The sequence below is a fragment of the Megascapheus bottae genome, chromosome 10 (genome assembly GCF_031878675.1).
Source record: "Megascapheus bottae isolate mThoBot1 chromosome 10, mThoBot2.hap1, whole genome shotgun sequence".
Lineage (NCBI taxonomy): Eukaryota > Metazoa > Chordata > Mammalia > Rodentia > Geomyidae > Megascapheus > Megascapheus bottae.
Genome location: NC_143518.1, coordinates 50,802,259 through 50,823,901, shown reverse-complemented (window position 1 = coordinate 50,823,901; position 21,643 = coordinate 50,802,259). Strand labels below are relative to the sequence as shown.

Below are 21,643 nucleotides of genomic sequence, written 5' to 3'. Positions count from 1 at the left end.
CCATTCTTTGCCTGCCAGAAAATGGTCCCTTTTATGCCCAGAGTTTAAGTTCCTCTGTTTTTTTCCTACCTTCTTGTTTATGTGGGGAAGGAGGGGATACATTCAAATAGAAGGTAGCAAATCCCTTTGCACAGAGCAGTTAGGGGTTCGAGGTCACCTACGACGCCCAATTCTCGGGGTCCTGGGAGAAGTAAACGTCGAATGGCAAAGGCCTGGGTGGCTTCCTTGAACGTATACATCAGGTGGGCTTCTCATCTTTCCAGAAACGTCTGGAAACAGCCCTCAGATTAGAATAAATAATCTACTTGCTGGGGGAGGGGAGGGAAATATGCCAGACAGACAGACTAAAATTGGAAGGAAGAAAGCTTATAGGTTTACAGGTATGATACACACCAATAATAAATTAAGAAAAAATACAATATTATTCCCCCCCCCTCACACAATTGAATTGGGGAAGCCAGTCATCAATACCAGACTCTTGTGGTTTGTTTTGTTTTTGCACAAGTGTTACACACCGCTGATCTCTTCTCCTATGGATCGACCAGGAGGCAAAGGAGGGAAGACACAAGGCTTTGGGAGAAAAGGTTTTATTGGAGCTATTTATATGTGGAACACACCTTGTGCAGGGAGTCACAGGATACAGACTGGAGTAAGCATAATAACCCTTTTTATCAGTTGAGGCACAGGAGGCTCAGAAAATATAAGACTGCTTCAGGCCACAGAGCTCCTCAAGTTTGGCTCTGGAAGGAGAATTTCTGGCTCCAACCCCAGGTCAAGCACCCCCACACCCTGAGACAACTTACCATTGGCCTGGTTGAGCATCTAGTTCAGATTCCAGACAAACAGGAGTTTGCTAAGCTCACAAGCTCCAATAACAAAGTCCACTGTGTGTCCCAGGAGGCCAGTCTTGGAACAAGGCACAAAGGCAGCAAACTGGTTTTTCACATTTACATGAGACTGCTGCAGTGTGAAAGAAAGTTCCATTCATAGGTGTGGGTTCACTGGATCTCATGAAGACCTTGTGAGATAGAAGTGGCATGGCTGATCACTGTCTCAAGAGGTGGAAATTATGAAAATTAAAGTTCTTTGGATCAGACACTAATATTCCTTTACTTCTTTTGATGTGGCTCTTTCCGCTCACAAATTAATAATGTTTCCGCCTCTGCTGGCAAGTTCAAGTTTGGGGCTTCTGGGCAGAACAGCTTGCCAATCAGCTTCTCAGAATGATGCCATAACTGGAGCCTAGGAAGTGAGGAAATAAGACTCAGGAAAAGGGCCTTGGCTGTAATCAGAGCTCAAGGTGAGCTGTGGCAGGTATCTGGGGAGCAGAGCAGCAGAGTCTCTGGTATTCATTCTCTTGCCAGCAGTGAGGTTCATTCTGGATCTTTACTTAGGCTTCAGCCCATTTTCTAGGAAGACTTTAAGGATTACCTCCCTTTCTATCCAAACACCCCTTGCAGCCCTGCCCCCCCTCAAGCCCTGAAGCACTGCCATAGCTTATCTTATTTCATCCTTGGGTTGTTACCTGTTATGGTGACAGTGCCTGAGCTAGCCCCGTCCCAGGGTTCCCTTCTCCAGAATGGTGATTCCACTAGGGAGGGAGTGGGGAATGAGGCTTGCTCCAAGAATGTACACCTCTCAGTGAGAGGATATGGGGGGCGGGGGAGGGTGGAATTTGCAGAACAATAGAAATAATTTTCTGCTCATAAGCCACTTCTGCTCAGTATTCTCTTGGGAGGCTGGTCCCTAGGGAAAACTGAGCCTTTGGACTGACCCACGGAGTGGTCACTGCAGCTCAGCCCGTCCCTTGGGCTCACTGTTTTCCAATGTCATTGTGACATTGTGATTCTGTACCATTCACTCACCTTGGGCTATTTCCCACCTCAAACACACAGCTGAGTCTTTCTGCCATTGTCCTTGGGGGGATTCTCTGGTGCTAGGGATGGAGGGACCATTATGTGTAGGGCGGGGGGACTTGAACTCAGGGTCTTGGTGCTGATTCCGAACCCTTTTTTTTTTTTTTTTTTTTTTTTGCTCAAGGCTAGTACTCTACCATTTGAACCACAAATCCACTTCTGGCCTTTTTGGAGTTTAATTGAAGATAAGAATCTCATGCATTTTCCTGCCCCACCTCTCCACTTCCTGAGTAGCTAGGATTAGATGGTGTGAGCCACTACCTTCCAGTGATGGGGAACCTTTTAGTAACTCACTTCAGGAGCAATCCAGAAGGGTTTTGTTTGTTTGTTTGTTTGTTTGTTTTTTTCAGGGAGGGAGGGAGCAGAGTGGATTAGTGGTCATAGAGATAGCTGTTAGCCAGTGAGGAGATAGGCAGTTGGTGGAGGCTAGGTTTCCCATCTATGTTTTAGGGCCCCCAGGCTTATAACTGAGTGCTGATTCACTTGCTACTCTTACCTTCCTGTTCTCTAAGAACACCTTGTCCTGCGCCTGAGAAGGAGGACAGAGCAGGGACACTAAGGAATCCAGACATCTGGCTCCTTCCCACTCTATTTCCTCCATGGGAGTCCTGGTGGAAGGGCTAACTTCACAAGCTTGAGACCTGCTCCTTTCAGTGTTCTGCATGCTCTGTTGACATTCATACTGTGTATTTATGAAGGCAGAAAGATCCTTCTAGATTGTCAGTGAATTGAACATGACATTCATTGATCAAAAGGCGAGATTAGATACTTGGTAAAGATTAGATAGCTTTATTGTGTATAGGACAAAAGAAGAAATTAAATATAGTTGCTGGGAATTGTTTTGTGTAAAAACAAAGTAAAAAATAAAACACTTCTCAGCCAGCCCCTCAAGCTTTTCACTTAGTACACAAGTGACATGGCTGAACCTGGCTGAGGGTTTAAAGCTTGAGAGGCCTCGGTAGTGATGAGGGTGAAATGACCCTGTAGTCTGGCCTCTCTGAGTACAATAGAGAAGACAAGGCACAGTGGGAGCTTTGATCTGGGTCTCTGTGACAAGGGCCTACTGAAGGAGAGAGGCTTTAGGGGCCAGCTGGTCCAGTCCTAACCCTCATACCCACCCCCAGTCCCAGTAGGGTTCTTCCACCCAGCACCCCTGGTACTGGCTTGCTCAGCCTTTGTGTGAATTCTTCTGGTGACAAGAGAATGCTTGTCTCATCCTGGACTCTTACAACAACTGCCCTCACATATGAAGTATTGTGAGTTTCTTCCAGCCTTCCCATGAAGTCAAGTGATCTTCCTGGATGCTAATGGCCCTCTCCTTGGGCTGAGAAAAACCATCAAATCTACTACTTGAGCAGTTTTATTCTTCTGATTGGGCTATTTCCTTTTCCTTCCATCAACAATGAACATCTTGCCTCAGCTACCAAGTCTTTCAGTTTATTGGAAGAGAAGGAAAAAAATCCAAACCCACTGATTCTTTTGTACTAAATTATTTCCTCCTTGTTGTTATAGTCAATATGTTTGCTTTTCTCCAGATGTGTTTCACTTTAACAGTCTAAAAATGGTATGAGTCCCAACAGCCCTTCTATGTTTTCTCCAAATGCTTTCAGTGTATTAGAATTCTGTTTAACCATGGCCAAAAATAAAGCAGGGTCTCAGAACCTCCCTTACCATTGCCCAAATAAAGAAAGGCAGAAATTCACAGATAAATAAAAGCAGTAACAACTACCTCAAATTGCCGGGGTCATCAACGTCAGTCACAGAAGGAGAAAGAGCCCAGTACATGCTGTGAAAGTATCAGTCAAGAGAAGGACATAGAAGTTTCTAGAATCATGAGAGCTTTACCTCATCCCCACAATTTGTACAAGCAATTTTCTTTGGGAATGTCAGGTCAAGGATCTCTGAGTGAATGTCTTTAGACCTGAGCAGTGCAGGAAGGGTGCACCTTGGTTTGCTCTCTTCCAGGCGGGGTCCAGGGTCAGAAATTGCTTTTCTGACCTCAAGCTTGGCTTGCCCTGGAAGGCCTTAGATACATTAGATAAAGCCTGACAGTGGATTCAGGAGCTTGGCTAAATCCATTTGCTGGTTGGGCTGAAAGCCTTCCAACTCTCATAGCTCAGCACAAACTTGACTGGCTCAAGCAAGGCCTTTAGCTTCCCTCCTGTCTGTCTGTGGTTTCCAGTGTTCGTAACCCAGAGCCTGTGCCAACTCTGCTTGCCACTCCTCTCCCATCAGGAAATACTCTTGACATGACAGGATCTATTTGCCTTAGACTAAGCCACTCTGTTAATTAGGCACCTCAAGTGAGGCTACAGAAGTTGGCCCTGCTGTTCTGTCCTTCCTCTTTCAAGATCTAAGGAATGAAGAGTAAATGAGGTAGAACCACGGGCTTCTTGACCACCAGCCTCCTCACCACTCAGGTACAGCCACTATTCCTGTGGCCCTCCCTATACGGACACTAATGTACTCTGAAAGCCTGACTACTCAATGTGGTTAGCTACTACACTGCTCTACCTTCATAGAGAAACCAGGATATAGACTCCATGTCTATTAACTCAATTGTTTCTTTCCTTCTAGCAATGCTTTGGGAAGACAAACCAGGCCTCCTTGACTGTGAGTAGTCCAGTATTGCTCTGAATGTCATGGTGCCTGAGCAGACATCTCTATATCTATGAGTAGTTCATGCTAAGCATCCTATAAGATGATGGCTTATGAGTACTAAGACATCCATTCCATAATCTCAACCTCGCCCTGCATCTTGCTTCCTCTCCTGAAATCCTCCACTTTCTGGTGTTGCTCTGGAGATCTGTGAATGCAATTTGTTAGGTATGAGGTTGAGGAATCACAGGCTCTTAAGACCTTCAAATCATCGCCTCTGTTGATACCAGTGACTGTTGTACTCATTCCTCAGAAGGCTGAGATGTGGAAGATCTTGGTTTGAAGTCAGACAAGTAAAAAAAAAAGGTCCAACTCTAATACCAATTAACCAGCAAAAATGCAAGCTGGAAGTATAGCTCAAAAAGTAGAATACAAGCCATGAGCAAGAAAGCTGAAAGCACAAGGCCTTGCATTAAAACACCAATACCAGTATAGAAAATAAGCTTTTCACTGCTACCACCCAGTATATCTGCTGATCAAAGCAACCTCAATTTCCCCTGTAGTATACCACAGTCGCAGTAAGCATAAACAAAGAGGACTAATTCTTATCTATTACTTCTGGCACCTTGATTCTTTTTTTTTTTTTTTGCTAGTTCTGGGCTTGGGCTCAGGGCCTGAGCACTGTCCTTGGGCTTTCCTCAAGGCTAGAGCTCTACCACTTGAGCCACAGCACCACTTCTGGCTTTTTTTTTTCCATGTATGTGGTACTAAGGAATCGAACCCAGGTCTTTGTGCATGCTAGGCAAGCACTCTACCACTAGGCCAAACTCCCAGCCCCACCTTGATTCTTAAGAATTGATCCCCAGCACTTACCACTAGAAGATAAAGCATCCATTCTCAAGACATAAACTTCAGAGATCTCCTCTGCAACTGTGAAGAAAATTTTTTCAACATTGCTCTCATCTTTCTGAACTTTTAGGATGCCGAGTTTTATATTTAGGATCAAATGAATTATGCAGAGGGAATCATGGGCCAGTGGCTCACTTCCAAACACTAGAAATTATATTTCCCTCTCTTTTGATAATTAGTTCAAGGTCTTCACCATAGGTGACATCATGTCTCAGAAGCAAAAATAGGTCCCAATTAAAACTATGTAATGTCTTTTGTCTAGCAGATCCTATTTCTTCTTTATGCTCCTGTCTCTTCACGTTCATAATTGCTTCCCCAAGCTCAGAGCTTTTTCTTATGGGGAGGGCCTTAGATATATCAGGAGGGGTCAAGAGCTGGTGATGTGGATTGCATTTGTCTAGCTTAGAAACTCAATGAGTACAGGTCTGGAAAAATAGGCTGATAGGCAATAGCCTATGTGAGTAATGCAATTTTTATGCACAGCTCAGGTCATTTGGAGTTTGGGCACAGTTAAGTACAGGAATAATTACATCCTCTGTCGAGCCCAACGGAGCAGATAAACATATCCTCCTTACTGAACGTTCAGCATATGTGCTAATGACCTTGTACCTCAGATGCTTCAGCCTACTTTATACCATAAAGAACACTTCGAAAGTTTCCCATTAGACACGTGTGAGTGAAATTGAGAAGAAAAATACCAAAGGGCAGAACTGGGGTTCAAGCTCGTGGCTTCTGTGGTTCTTTAGGTTCCTTTTTGAATAAGACCTTGAAATTAATGGGGCTTCGATGGAAGGACATTTGGGCACTAAATGTAATAATCACAGACTGGAATTTATCACCCAGCACCAGTTTCATACCTGGAATTCAGAAATACCAGGAAGTACTCCAAGACTGAAATCTATTTTCTTCAGTGCAAAGCTAAGGCACTCACTTATATTCTACACAGAGCAAATCACCACACACTTCCATAGCCACAACCCCAAAAGAACAAAACCATGGGTTTCTGGCTCTTTTTTAGGTGATGAATAGTATTTTTGAAGTATTTGAAAGGAGCACTTGTAAAAGTTACCTGACTTTGGCTAGGTGCCAGTGGTTCATGTTTCAATCCTAGCTACTTAGGAGGCTGAGGTCTGAGGACTGTCACTTGAAGCCTGCCGAGGCAGGAAAGGCTATTGTTCTCTTATTTCCAATAGACTACCAAAAAGCCAAAAGTGGAGCTGTGGCTCCATTGGTAAAGTGTTAGTCTTGAGCTAAAAAGCTCAAGGATGGCACCCAGGGCTGAGTTCAAGCCCCAGAACTGGCACTGGCACTGGTGCACACACACATTATCTGATTTGGGAGGCTATTAAGTTCACTTTAAAATTGAGGAGGAAACTGTAGAACTCTTAGATCCATCATCCCCTTTATGTATTTAATCCTTGATCTTTCTCATTTACTAAAAATAGAAACCTGAACACAGCAGTCTGCAGTTTTGGGAAAAGCATTTGAATAGAAGTCAAGAGATCTGATTCTAGTTTCCACAGTTATCAAGGAGCCATTTGATGCCACCAGCAATGGACCCGAACTGCACCAGAATAAAATCTGCCCTCCCAGAGCAAAGTGGTTTCTAAGGCTCCAAATAATTCTGAAATTTCAAGGAACAATGAGTCTTACACCAGTCAGTGTCAAAAATAGTATAAAGGCTAATCTCAACCAAAGCCTTATTCATTTAGCTAGGTGTCTGTTGGATTGTGACTTGAATGAGAGGCAGTATAACAGATCTAATCTGCTACATATTTGGAAACTTGAAACATTTCCAATTAATGGGGATTGTGGGAAAATTTATCAAGGATGAGAACTCTTCTAGACCTAACTAATACTCTTTCTTTCTTTCTTTCCTTTTCTTTTCTTTCTTTTTTTTTCCAGTCCTGGTGCTTGAACTGAGCATTGTCTTTTGGCTTTTTCTTAAGGTCTAGCACTCTGCCAATTGAGTCACCGCACTACTTCTGGCTTTTCTATGTATGGCGTACAGAGGAATCATACCTGGGTCTTGATATGTGCTAGGCAAGTACTCTACCGCTAGGCCAAACTCCTGGTCCCTAACCAATATTCTTAACTAGCTGAGGGATGTTCTACTATGATAGCCAATCCTTAAAAAGTTTCTATCACCAGGGACTGATGGTGGCTCAGGAGACTGAAATCTGAGGATGGCGGCTTGAAGTCAGCCCCAGGCAGGAAATTATGAGACTATCTCCAATAAATTCAGAAAAAGCCAAAAGTGGTACCATAGCTCAAGTGGTAGGGTGCTAGCCTTGAGAAAAAGAATGTCAGGGGTAGCACCTGGGCACTGAGTTCAAGCCCCAGGACCATCCTCTCCCCCCAAAGAAATAGCACAATGCTGGAGTTATGACTCTTTGGTAGAGGACCAGCCATAAACTAGCAAACCAAGCAAACATGAGGTACCTGATGCCAGCAAAAGAAATTTCCTGTGACTTGCTTTAACCAAAGAATACACAGCAAGTGAAGCTGTTCCTGGCCAGTGCCTTGTCTCAAAACTTAGACTTTTGTGCCTTTGGGAGCCCCAAGCTGCCACTGTTCTCCTTCCCTACATAAGTACACCAGAGATCCAATAAGTCTAATAAAGGCCTAAAAGTTATCTTTGCCCTTACTGGTTGTATGTCTGCATATACATGTTTGAAGAAAAAGTTCTATCATGGACTATAGATGATGACCAAGTATCCTTTGTTAAGCCTCCTGGAGCTGCCTAAGAGGTAAGGACTATGCTTTTCTTGTGCATTTACACATACTTATATGTGTACCTGTGCATGTGTACACCTTAGGGAAGAGACATTCTCAAAGCTGAATGCTCAGGATGGCTCCATGGACAGTTAAATGTGGCCCATTTCCTTGAGACTATCTATTGTTGCCATTTAAATTTAGGAATTTTCCCTTTCCCTTGACTGTCCATCTAACTGGCCCTGATAATGCCAACTAGTAGGATACTGCAGGGAGTTTTTGCATCAAAAGGAAATAGAGGCTGGGAGTTTGGCCTAGTGGTAGAGTGCTTGGCTAGCATGCATAAAGACCCAGGTTCGATTCCTCGGTGCCACATACGTAGCAAAAAGCCAGAAGTGGTGCTGTGGCTCAAGTGGTAGAGCCCTAGCCTTGAGAAAATCCAGGGATAGTGCTCAGACCCTGAGCCCAAGCTCAGGACTGGCAAAAAAAAAAAAAAAAAAGGAAATAGAGGGATGAAAATGAAGTAGAATGAAGTATGAAGTAGAAGAGTTTTCAGGGCAGGTATTTAAGTCACGCATTTTCTCAGTGACCCCTTTAAGACAGCCCTCACATCCATGAGATGGCTATGTCCTTGGGGTCAGAGCCAGAGTGAGGCTCACACGCAAAAGGCAGGAGTATTCCCAGCGGTCTGTGCTGCGAGAGGTTCCATGATTCCTAACAGAAAACAGCATCTCAATTCCTTTGTCTAAAGGATCCAATTATATTTGATCATTATATCTAATTAAGTTTTTCTGGTTATGAAAGGAGCCTGTTTTGTTTCCAGTGGTTTGTTAGCCCTCTTTCTGGGCTTTGCTTGTGTACCCATTTTTTTTTTCTATGACTTGACCTCTGTAAACAGTGTTTCTCTAGCCTCAAGGTCAATAACAAACTTACCCAAATCCTGAGAGGTAAAAATTTATTGATTGCTATCATATCAGCATTTATGATATGGTTTCACCTGTTCATACAGCTGACTTCTTAGAGCCAAGAAGATTTTGTTTTTCCTTTTAAAAATACATTTTTTCCACCAGGAAGAAACATTTTTTAAATATGTAATTTCGTATTAAGTGGGCATTAAAAACAATAGCTTTCCTCCCAGCTTGTGAAGAAGACTGGTCAGCAATAGATCTCTGAGTGCTTCGAATTTATTTTCATGCCTCTGCCCCAATCTGTTCTTCTACAGAAAGTACTTCTCAGAGGAAGAAACTAGAACCTCACCAGAACAGCAGATTAAAATCTAGATAAAAAAGAGGTAGAGTAAACTGTAACTAACTTATTTGGTAATAAGACAAAGTATTTTGACACATTTGAATTTTTCAGTGGGATAACATTCTACAAACAAGTAACTAAACAATTTATGTTTCAAATGCTTACAAGGAAGTATCAGAGATGCTTATAATACATTTACTTAGCGTTGAATAATAAAAACAAAATTGTAGAAATATACAAGCTTCCCTTGCACTTAAGGAAGTTTGTTCTCAGATGAAAAGCTCACTCACTAGTGTTGATCTGAATGCTTTTCCTCAGCCTTCTGGGCCTCTTCAAGGGTTAGTGGTAGCAAGGGTTAGTGGGCAGCAAGTAAATTAGTTTTGAGAAGTTTATCCAATATTAACAGATAAAAACAAAACTCAGAAATCCAACCCTACAAATAATAGGGCAGTGGTGTGCTGGAGACAGCTCCTACTGGCTCCCAAGAGCCAATCAATAACTTTAGGATTCTTTTCCCCCGGTATTTGCTGAGCAAGTTGTTAAATAACTATTATTAAAATTGAGTTATATGAAGTTAAACTGGTGCTCTATACATATGGCTCTGTATAAGCAGAGAAGAATTTAACAGTACAGTAAATCACATATTAGATTGGATGACGATACATTTATTGGGAGACGAGTTAGTAATTCAGGACATAATGCTGAAATGCACATCTTGGTTGTTCTGAGACCTTAGTTTGACTATAATGGTTTAGCAAACAGCAATTTAATATCTTGTTGAGAATCAAGATATAATTGGTAATCTGGATCAATGATATTTATAATTTAGTTACTCATGGACACATACTTCTTTTTTTCAGGACAGTAGACTATTACCAGCATACCACAGACTGGGAAGACAGAAAGAAGGGGACAAATCATGAAATCAGTGAAGGAAGCCTGCCATGTTTTCATTTGGCCTTTCAGCTTACTCTCAACCTTTTGGCTGCTTCATAGGCTCTAGGTACATGCCTACAGGGGTTGGTATTCACACAGCCCCAGAACACAAACACTCCAACCGCATTACTTAAGAAGGAAAAGCATTGTACTTGAAAAAAATCAACTTTATTTTCTCTACGTTTTAAAAAAAAATAGAACCAGCTATTTTGCTGAGAAAAATGCTTCTTTTGGTGTTTACATCTAAATTTCTGAAAAGGTGATCTGGTTACTACTTTTTGATCCAAATGCATTCGTAAGCCAGATTCATGTGTGACCAGCCCTTTACAGAAGTCAGTTACAGAGGCCACAGCCTTTACACTCATTCTCATCACACAGTACGTCATATCATGCAGGTACACAAAGAAAGGTCAACAAGCCAAAGTAAACATTACAGCAGAAAATGAAAATCCATCCACATAAAATAAATAGAACTTCATAATACCTGTAAAGAAAATGAAAGCACTTAATAAAAAATGGCAGCTGAATGTGTAACTGTCTCATTACCCAATCATCAAGGAAGTTACTGTAAAATGCATAGATTCCTTACATGTAAAGAATTTGTGCATCACAGTCATGTGTTCAACAGTTTTACACAATAAAAATAAAGCCATTTGAAATGTGTGCACACTTTGCAACTTGAATACACTTAAAATCTTTTTGCTCTTTGAACTGTTTTTAAAAAATATTAAATGTAAAAATCCTCAGGTGGAAATTTTGGAGAAACTCCCATGTTTTATTTTCATATGGCTACAGTCACCCTCCCCCAACAGCTCGGCACGTATTCCCACGGCCCGCTTCCTAAGTGCTGGGGACTGGTGCAAAATGGTTATAATACAGCACCCGACAATGACTGCTCCAGAGTACACTCGGCCCTTGTGTGAGCCGGAACTTTTCAACTTAGGTGGTTTTGGTCCCAAACACATTAGTCTTGAATCCTCCTAAAATGAACTAGTACACCTGTTGCCCCATGTTCCTTTTGACTTTGCCTTGCATGATAACAATGTAGAGCCCACAGCATTGCAGGACAAAGGAAACAAAACAAAACAAAACCACATAACAAACCACTATTATCCATCCACTGTGGACCACAGTTGAATACTCTCACATTGGTAACTCTGGAGTGAAGTCCTTTGTAGTGACTTAAAACAAAACAAAACAAAACAGAAATAGTACACTCTTCCTACTCAGTAGTGCAAATAAAACATTTTTTTAAATATAAAAAAGAATACAAGACTACTCATGATCAAAGATTATAACCAGGACCAAATAGTTCAGAAGGGTCTTCAGAAATGATTGTCAAAAAAAAATTACCAAGACCAAACCACAAGAAGTGAGCAACAAAAGTCAAGAATGAAGTTGTATTCTCAACACCAAAATGATGCTCTGAGGTTTACACTAGGGAACTGAAGATTTCATGTTCAAAACAATTTTAGTTCCACTTGCTCTTGATTATTCAGGGATGCCTTTCCCAGCCCCGGGATTAGTCAGGCTTTGGTACTTCTTCCTGATAGTAGTCTATATTTCCATTTCACTTCACTTACTTATTAACACAATCATGAATACAAAGGCAAAAGAAGTCAATCAATTCTCTCATTGATCCAAAGAAAAAAATCAGAAAAACAATTTAAATTAGTAAGCATCCCTGCAAGGAAAAGAAAGTTTGATGAGAGTAAAAACCCACACTCATACACAGAACTTTTTTTTTTTGGCTTCCCTATGACTTACTACTACTGGATTAACCAACCAGTAAAAATTATGCAGTAATCCTTAATTCCACTACTGTGGAAAATTAAGAATTAGCTGTAACATCAGAAGAGATTAAATAACATGACAAATCTGAATTAATAGCTATCTTCTATTCTCAGCAATTTTGCCCACCCAAACTTCACTTTCTCCCTTGACTTTTCTTTAGTTTGCATTGTGTATAAGCTTCTCTATAACACCAATTGCTCTTTTTGAAGCTAAGAGTGAGTTACTGGCTTGGTCACTTTGAGAGTCACTGGACCCTATTGTGGCTGATCAGACTCTATGACTCACTGACACTGGAATTCAGTAGGGAGTTCTCAAACCTTCCTACAGTGGGAATCTAGGAAGTCCAACTAAGCCCAACAACTGCTGAGATTTGTAACAAGCCACTGGTATAAAGCAGACAGTCTTCCCCCCAACACATTTACAACAAAGCATAACCTCCTTTTGTTTCACTTTACAAAGAAAGCACAGATAGGAATTTTTATTCAATTCTGTATAGTGGCATATTGCTGCTGCCCCAGATTGCCATAAATGAACATGATCCTTTCTTTACATGTCTTAGTGCAAGCAGGGAACTCCAGTTACTAAGAAGGAAAGCACTATCAATGTTCTCAAACATATTTTGCAAACATTTTCAGAAAGAATTGAAGAGGGGCAGGACAGTCAAGTGCACATCTATTTATAACGCATGGATCTGTTTTCAAAAGGTAATCACAAATCTATAGATCACTTTAGAGACTGTGGAAATGACACTGCGTTGGAAATGTAAAGCATCTTAACAGGAGAATGTGTCTACTGCATACAGTATATTTAATAAAATCATGGTTCCTTTGGAGCACAGTGATGGCAAAGGTGGCCCAAAGCCACTATTATGTATGCACAGATGCATTATTTTTTGGATTAGACAACTGACCACTCTACCCTGTAGTTTCCTTTGCAATGAGGAAATGGTCTATTAGCTAGGACTGTACATGCTATACTTGACAGTGGGCAACCTCTCCCACAGATGGCTAATGCCTCAAATGAACAACTTCAATTCATCCTACAACTGAGTAGTGTTTGGCATATGTTTTAAAAAAAAAATTGTACAGCTTCTCTTTGGCTTACTATCATCACTGATACCTCTAAATGAGACTTTCCACAAATTCACTCATTGTAGAACACACAATGAACTTCCAAAAAAACCCCATTAATAGCAACTGTTACCACACCCAACATAGTCTGCATTTTAACAGTAGTGGCATAATATTTCATGAGGTATTTTCAGTTAATGAATCATTCTCTTTCATGTATTCTCTGAGTTATTTTAAAGATGAAGCTGCTGTAAGCTTTTATTTGGTGTTGCTTTAGCTTTCCCACATAACGGGGAAAATCCACATTTTTTTTTGTTTATTGGAAACAGAACATTAGCCTTTATTTTTGTTCAACAGTCTACTTCTCAGAATTATTTATGGGATTAGTGGAGATCTATAGTGCTTACATCACAGAAAACTACCACTGACTTATTCCTGGTTCTTAATAGTCTCACAATCCTAAGCCAAAAACGAAAACAAAATCTTCTACCTAAACACTGATGTAGGGCCTGAACTTTTGATAAAGTTTGGTTCTCCTATGAGGTAAATCAAATGAACACAATGACAAGTTAAAAGAAAAAGCTTTCTAGAACTAATAGAACCTTGGCTTTACCATCGTCACTGGAAGAGACTGAGAGCCTTTTGTGCCAGTCTGCCCCTGGTTAGGCTGCCCTGAGTGGCCAGCTGCTTGTTGTAATGACAAACACACTGCGATCTGCACTACCTCTGGGGCGCCCGCAAGACCTTATCACCACTCTATGCCAATCAATGTCTTGCTCAAGCTCTTATATTCCTACTAAACTAGTCTGATCATTTGAATGTTTTGTTTCAACTATCCCCAATGGCATTTAGTGCTCCTATGTCGCGATGTGAAAAAGTTTCCTGCTGCAAACAGAGGCCTGAGGTCAGGCTATGTCTGCATCTGGTAAAAGCGTATTCGGTAAACTACAACCATCAGTTTGTGATATGCCTTCTGCACAGAAAGAAAATTGGTGACACAGTCACAGCAGGAAGGAGAGCACAAGTACACGTAAACACGGTGTTGGCCTGAGCTAGCCTCTGAAGGAGCACAGTCAATGCCAGGTGTTCAGTGACACTGCCCCACCCGCAAGAAAGCCAACATTGGGTTTCCTCCTAGGTTGAGGACTGGAGTCTGTTACTGCACACAGCCAGGACACCAATCTTCAGGAGGTGCCCGGCTGCTCTTCTCAGACTACCAGAACCACAGTGTGGGTGAGTGAAACGAGGGCGCCATGGAGCACTGCTCTGATGGAGCTTACTAGCTAGGAGGGGTGCGCACAATTTCAGAGCCTGAACTACATGACCAGGTGTATCTGGTGGCAACAGAGTTTCTTTCAGATGTCTTCTAGGATGATTTTTATGATTTCTTCTTTTCCAAATATGATGTTTCTTTAAATATATGGTAGAGCGTTTCGCTTTAAAACATGGAAATTTCTTAAAATATATTATTAGCAGGTCATTATATTACTGATCTTCATTTTTAGTGAAGTTTTAAAATATCCCAAAGGGGGATAAACATTAATCCATCCATTGAATTGCCTTTGCTTTTTGATAGTATTTTGATTTGCACATGTAAAATAATGTACACTTATGGAAGTCTGAACTCCATGAGGACCTTGACAAAGTCAATTTCTAAAATAGGCAATGGTAAAAATACTGAATGATGTTGTACCACATATAGCCTGACAAAAACGCAAAAGACTGTATGAGAAAGATCCACATGTTGCTGAGAGTCATCTCCTTGGAAACAGCTTCTTTATGGCCCTTGAGAGGTGGAAAGGCTCCTAAAAGATATGATAGAAACTGGTTTTATTGTGGTAGCAGATATCCTGGAATAAAAGTTGAAGATTATTTTAATTACAATTGTGTTTTTCTGTGATTTTTTTCATTGCTTTTGAGAGATTTTTGTTTAAACTGTGTATTCTTGTCTTATATTTTGGCCCTTAACTTTATTACTCTCCTTCTCAGTAAATGGCTGGATCAGTGGCATCCAACCCACACCAGAAAAATGCCCACCCCGAGCCCTGTCATTCTTCCCTCCAGCTTTATTTCTTTCTTGGCATTTTTCCCCAATCTGTAACGGGCTCTTGTCTCTGTCTCTGCCCTTCTCCTTGTTTTCTACCTGTCTGCCAATGAAATAAAATCTGCCTGAGAGCCAGGATTCTGGTTTCCTGTCTTATATCTACTGAATCCTGACAGAGTTCCACAGATCTATAAAACTGACATCAAACAACTTCTGAAATAGCAAAATTTATACTAATTCCTTTATTTACAAGTTAGGTTGGTTTCTGATCTTGAAAACTACTTGTATATATTTGTGGCTGGGAGATTGGCCTAGTGGTAAGAGTGCTTGCCTAGGATGCACAAAGGCCTGGGTTTGACTCATTGGTACAACATACATAGAAAAAAAAACGGAAGTGGTGCTGTGGCTCAAGTGGTAGAGCATTAGGCCTTGCTCAGGTCCTAAGATAAAGCCCCAGGGCTGAAAAAAAAAAGGTGCTTATATAATACTGACATTTTCAAGAAGCATTATGGGTTATGAAATATATCTCAATAATAAAAAAGGGGAATACAAAGTAATTAGACATTTCTAAGTTCTCTCCTGGAAGGAAAACTAGATTATTTCAGAGCAAACTTACTGAAGGTCATCTTTACCACTGTTCGGCATTCAGTCTGCCCTTGCTAATAATCCCCCAGGGTAAGCTGATTCACAAAGGGATTTGCTTCTTGCAAGCAATTCAGAGTGCACTTTAAGATCTCAAGGTCTAATATGAAAACAGCTTTCTTAAAAAGAGACTTGCTGGGTGCCAGTGGCTCATGCCTGTAACCTTAGCTATTCAGGAGGTTGAGATCTGAGGATCTTGGTTGAAAGCCAGCCTGGCACTAAAGTCCATGAGACTCTTATCTCCAACTATCAGAAAACTGGAAGTGGCACTATGGCTCAAGTGGTAGTGACAGACTTGAGCTGCAGAGCTCAGAGACAGCACCCAAGCCCAGAATTCAAGCCTACGACTGACCCACTACAAAAAAAAGGACTTCCATTATTCCATTATTCTTGCTACAATTTAGGCCAGATATCACAAGACAAATGACTGAGGATTAGCAAGGAGAGGGACCATGTTGGATTCTCTCTCTCTCTCTCTCTCTCTCTCTCTCTCTCTCTCTCTCTCTCTCTCTCTCTCTCTCTCTGTCTGCCAGTCCTGGGCTTGAGCTCAGGCCCTGAACACTGTCCTTGGACTTTACCACTTGAGCCTCAGCACCACTTCCGGCTTTTTTCTATGTATGTGGTACCAAGGGATTGAACAGGGGTCTTTGTGCATGCTAGGCAAGCACTCTATCCCCAGGCCAAACTCCTGGCCCCATGTTGGACTCTCAACATTCAACATCTCATCATCTCATGCCTTCTCAGCCCTTCAGTCAAGACTGGATTCTGAGATCCAAGACACCTTTGTTTCCTTTTTCATCCCATTTAGGTACTAGAAAAATAAGCCTACAGCCTAGCAATCCCTCAAAGCACTTGAGAAGTCTCTGGCATTCAACCAGTATCACTCCTTTCTTTCTTCTTCCCCCTTCCCTCCTCCTCTCATGTTTTTCTTATTGCAGTTCTCATGAAATACTGAGAAGACAGAACAGAACAGAGCTTCAAATCGACATAAGTTACCTTCCAAGGAGTAAAGCCTATATCCATGAAAATTTAAGAAATAAACTATTTCTTCATGGAAACAAAGTTTTCTGCTTCCCAGATGCCACGAGGTAAGCAGCTTCTTTCTACTTTGTGTCTTTTGCCTAGATCTTCGGAGATCAAGTGACCATACACTAAATTTTTTTTTTTTTTTTTTTTTTTTTTTTGCCAGTCCTGGGCTTGAGCTCAGGGCCTGAGCACTGTCCTTGGACTTTCTCAAGGCTAGAGCTCTACCACTTGAGCCTCAGCATCACTTCCAGCTTTTTTCTATGTATGTGGTACTGAGGAATTGAACCGGGCCTTCGGGCATGCTAGTCAAGCACTCTACCAATAGGCCAAACTCCCAGTCCCAACACTGAGATTTTTGTAGCTGGGCTCACAGCTAAGAATTCACTTTGAGTCTCAGGAAAGACTTTGTTTGGATTTTTAAGTAATGTTGAAACTCTGAAACTTTGGGGACTTAAAGAGTGAACTAAATGCTGACCATGAGATGGAGCCAGCAGCAGAATTCATGGTTTGGCTCTGAATTATTGCCGGGAAACAGTAGATGCCAGCCTGTGGCATTCCTGGAAGATGATGCAACCTTTAGGAACTGGGATGTCATGAAAGAACTGAGTTTACTAGTGAGGCAGGGCGAGCCCTTGGATGAATTTTTGGACCCTGGACCCCCTCATCATTTTTGCTTTCCAGCCACCATGAGGTGAGCAGCTTTGCTACACTACACATCACATCCACTAAAGTAATTTTCTGCCTGGTCCCAGACCACTGGCCCAAGCAATGGACTGAAACCTCCGAAACCATGTGATAAATCTTTCTTCCTTACATTTTCATTTTTGGCGCCAGTCCTGGGACTTGAACTCAGGGCCTGGGCTCTGAGCTTTGGATACTTTTTGCTCAAGGCTAGTGCTCTGCCACTTGAGCCACAGTGCCACTTCTGGCTTTTTCTGTGTATGTGGTACCAAGGAATTGAACCCAGGGATTCGTGCATGCTAGGTTAGAAGTCTACTACTGGACCACACTCCTAGCCTAAATTTTTTTTCGTCAGTAGAGGAGCTTGGACTCTTGTCCCTGAGCTCTTCAGTTCAAGGCTATCACCCCACTCATTGAGCCTCAATGCCACTCTCAGTTTTCTAGTGGTTAATTGGAGATAAAAGTCTCTCAGTCTTCAGTGCCTGGGCTAGCTTTGAACTGCGATCCTCAGATCTCAGCCTCCTGAGCAGCTAGGATTACATGTGTGAGCCACAGCACCTGGCTCTAATTTTTTTTACTAGAATTTTAAGAAATGACTGCAAATACACTAATAATCAAGTATAGTGATTAGACATGGATGTTATCACTACTTCATAAACCACCTCACATAATGGGGGTATGAAGTACTACAAACATTTGAAACCCGTGTTCCTTCTTGTGTACCCTCTTGAATTAGATCCACTGTGTGACATCACACTTGTCACATGGTACTTGCCCATAGGCTGATAAAAATGAATATATTTAACATAAACTTATTTTTTCATAATTTCTAACTATTTTATTAACTATAAAAATACCCTGTTTTCTTTAGGGTATCAACAGAACTTTGAAAAAAAATGGTTCTCTCTTCAAAAGCACACATTTGAAATTTCTAGAAACTTTACAAATTCGTGTAAATAGAAGAGACTAGGTACCTGTTTCATAAAAATGTGATAAGAGGTCCTCTTTTTCAATAAACCGTTGATAGAGCCAATTGGCAAGATCATCTGTCTCCAGGGGTACATCTTTAATTGGAAAGATCCTATTAAGAGGGGAAAAAGGGGTAAAATGACCCTTAATTCAGAAGTGAAAATCATTTAGAACCATACATTAGCTTTGATGATAAAAAGCTGAATGAGTCAGGTGCTGGTGGCTTATAATTGTAATCCTAGTTACTTGGGAGGCTGAGATCAGAGTACAGTTCAAAGCTAGCCAGGGCATGAACAAAGTGCATGGTATTCTTTTTTTGTTGCTGTTGATCATGGGACTTGAACGCTGGGCCTGGACAGTGTCCCTGAGCTCTTCAGCTCAAGGCTACTGCCCTACTCCTTGAGCCACAGAACCACTTCCAGTTTTCTGGTGATTAATAGGAGATAAAGAGTCTTACAGACTTTTTAGTTTCTGGGCTGGCTTTGAACTGTGATCCTTAGATCTCAGCCTCCTAAGTTGCTAGGAGGCATGAGCCACCATGCCTAATTCCTGGTACTCTTATTTTCAAATAACAACAGAAAAACCAAAAGTGGCTTTGTGGCTTAAGTGGTAGAGTGTTAGCCTTGAGCTGAACAGCTCAAGGACAACGCCCAGGCCCAGAGTTCGAGCCCCATGACCACAAAAAAAAAAAAAAGGCTGGGATGGGAGTGTGGCCTAGTGGTAGCATACTTGCCTAGCATGCACAAAACCCTGGGTTTGATTTCTCAGAACCACATACACAGAATAAGCCAGAAGTGGCTCTATGGCTCAAGTGGCAGAGTACTAGTACTGAGCAAAAAGTATCCAAGGACAATGCCCAGGCCCTGAGTTCAAGCCCCAGGACTGGCCAAAAAAAAAAAAAAAAAAAAAAGCTGAATGAACTTACTGCCCACCTTGAGCTTTTGAAAGGGTTGCTTCTTCAGCTTCTCAGGGCCTCCTGACCTTTTGAAGTTGTTGTTGATGACACAACAGTCATTTATACATTCATATAAAACATTCAGTAGCATACTTTCTATTAGGTGCTGAAGACATATTTTTAAATTGTGCTCTATGAATAATTACTAGGAATAATTGTATCGCCTGTGATTACACACATGACCACCATGTCCAGCAGAGACAACTTTTACTGACTAAAGACTCTGGGATCATGTCTTCATTCAACAGGAAATATGACTGTGTTCATTAATGACACCAATGAAGTGAGAAGGAAGGGGGCAGTGCTGGTGTTACTTACTATGAGCTTTTCTTGTTTTCCAACTTTGTGGCAAGTTTTCACTATCTTTTCTTTACTAAAGGCATAAAAAATCAATTTTTAAAGACCTGCAAAAATGCATATGAGAAATGGCAGTTCTGCTCCTCCTTCCATTTCTCCCTCCCCGGGGAATTGATTGTCACCTCTTTTTAAAGGATTATCTTGGTATTTACGACTATGTTTCTTCTGTTGCACATGATTTCTGACTCCCTGATAATGGAAGATAAGAATCAAGTTGCATGGGTTGGGAGTATGGCCTAGCGGTAGAGTGCCTGCCTAGCATACTCCCCCAGAAAAGTCAGAAGTAGGGTTTGTGACTCAAGTGGCAGATCACTAGCCTTCAGAAAGTCGGAGGACAGTGCCTGAGTTCTGAGTTCATGCCCTAGGACTGGCAAAAAAAAAAAAATCTAACCAGCCTAGGTCCTTTCACAAATGTAGTCTCCAAGTGCTTCACACTTGGAAGAAGTCAAATTATCCCTATTCACAGATGATAGAATTCTATAATTGAAGATCTTAAAGAAGGTGGGTATTGGTGGCTCATGCCTAAAATCCTAACTTTTCAGGAGGCTGAAATCTGAGGATCTGAAGCTACAAAGAGGATCCATCTGTGAGTCCTCTTTGTTCTCTTTAAGATTATAGCTGTCTCATGTTTTCATTTCAACATTCATCTTAAATAAAAACATTATGAGTCACAAAGATAAGCACCTTATAATTAAGTCTGAGGCTTGTGCATGTGTAATTATTTGGTACCATATAACATTACCAAAAGCAAAAGGCCAGAGAAGTGAGCAAAGGCATATTTAAGAGCAAAGCCTATTCTCTCATCTCATAAAGTTCAAGGCTGAGCTGTGGCTCTCTGTAATCTTTCCTATTTTTATGTTTTAGCAGTAGTGGGGCTTGAACTCAGGGCCTCATGCTCTTAGTCCTTATTTGCTTTCCTTATATTTTTGGTAGGCTCTCTTTCTACTAGAACTGGCCTCAGACTGCAATCATTCTACCAACAGTCTCCTCCACAGCTAGGATGACAGGTACATGCCACAGTATCTAGTTTACTAATTCCAGTGAAGTCTTGCTAACTTTTTGCTTGGGCTGGCCTCAAATAGCAAGCCTTCTGATCTCTACCTCCCACATGGCTAAGCATGAGCAACCATGCCTGGTCCTTCCTGTGACTTTCAATATCTATTAAAGTAAGAGAGGGGTTCTGCTTTCTGTAATAGCATAGTCATTCACAGATAACAATTATAAATTCTAGACAAAAGCATATTGTAAATTGCACTGAGAGTCACTAAGAGCAGGCAGCTATGGGAGGCAAGACAGCACATGAGGGCTAACCTGCCTCAAGTTTTACAACTTTTCCTCTGAGAATAATTCTCTGTTAGAATCATATAGGGAGGACAAAACTTATACAGAACCTTGTGTAAGTCTTATTGGTTGACAAATCAGAAGTCAGAGATTAGGGTAACAATAGCAACTGGAAATCAAGGAATTTTCAAAGGAGTGAGTGGGGTCTAAACACTACACAAGTCACTGGATGAGATCTTGAACATGGATGCATGGGGCTGATGCTACCAGAATTAACTTCCTCAGTTATTAACCATCATAATTCTGGGCACAGAAAATTTAATCATTTGTTTCTTTTTCTTTTTTTCCAATTTAAATGGTCTTAAAAGAGTAGCTCAGATTACAGACATGAGCTATCAGTACCCAGGGGATACTGCTCTTTTAATAAACTTTTCTATAATCTTTACTTAAAAAAAAGAGCAATCTACTTCGATTACTGATTACTGTGTGCCATAGGATTAAA

At 41.3% G+C, this 21,643-nt stretch overlaps 1 protein-coding gene across 6 annotated transcripts in view; it reads right to left on the bottom strand.

The window, feature by feature from the left end:
* Positions 1–571: 571 nt before the first annotated feature.
* Positions 572–21,643, bottom strand: part of LOC150058425 (acyl-CoA:lysophosphatidylglycerol acyltransferase 1) — a 72,566-nt gene continuing 51,494 nt past the window's right edge. For 2 of the 6 annotated variants that reach the window (XM_090341238.1, XM_090341240.1), the window contains exons 7-8: positions 18,554–18,660; positions 12,905–14,991 (exon numbers count right to left, since the gene is read on the bottom strand). In XM_090341238.1, coding sequence (XP_090197364.1) covers positions 14,840–14,991; positions 18,554–18,660 — 259 coding nt within the window. In that variant the 3' untranslated portion in view covers positions 12,905–14,839. Of the gene's footprint in view, positions 1,243–12,904; positions 14,992–18,553; positions 18,661–21,643 lie in introns of those variants that run through there. The other 4 variants (XM_090341241.1, XM_090341242.1, XM_090341239.1 and 1 more) reach the window with 4 other exon arrangements.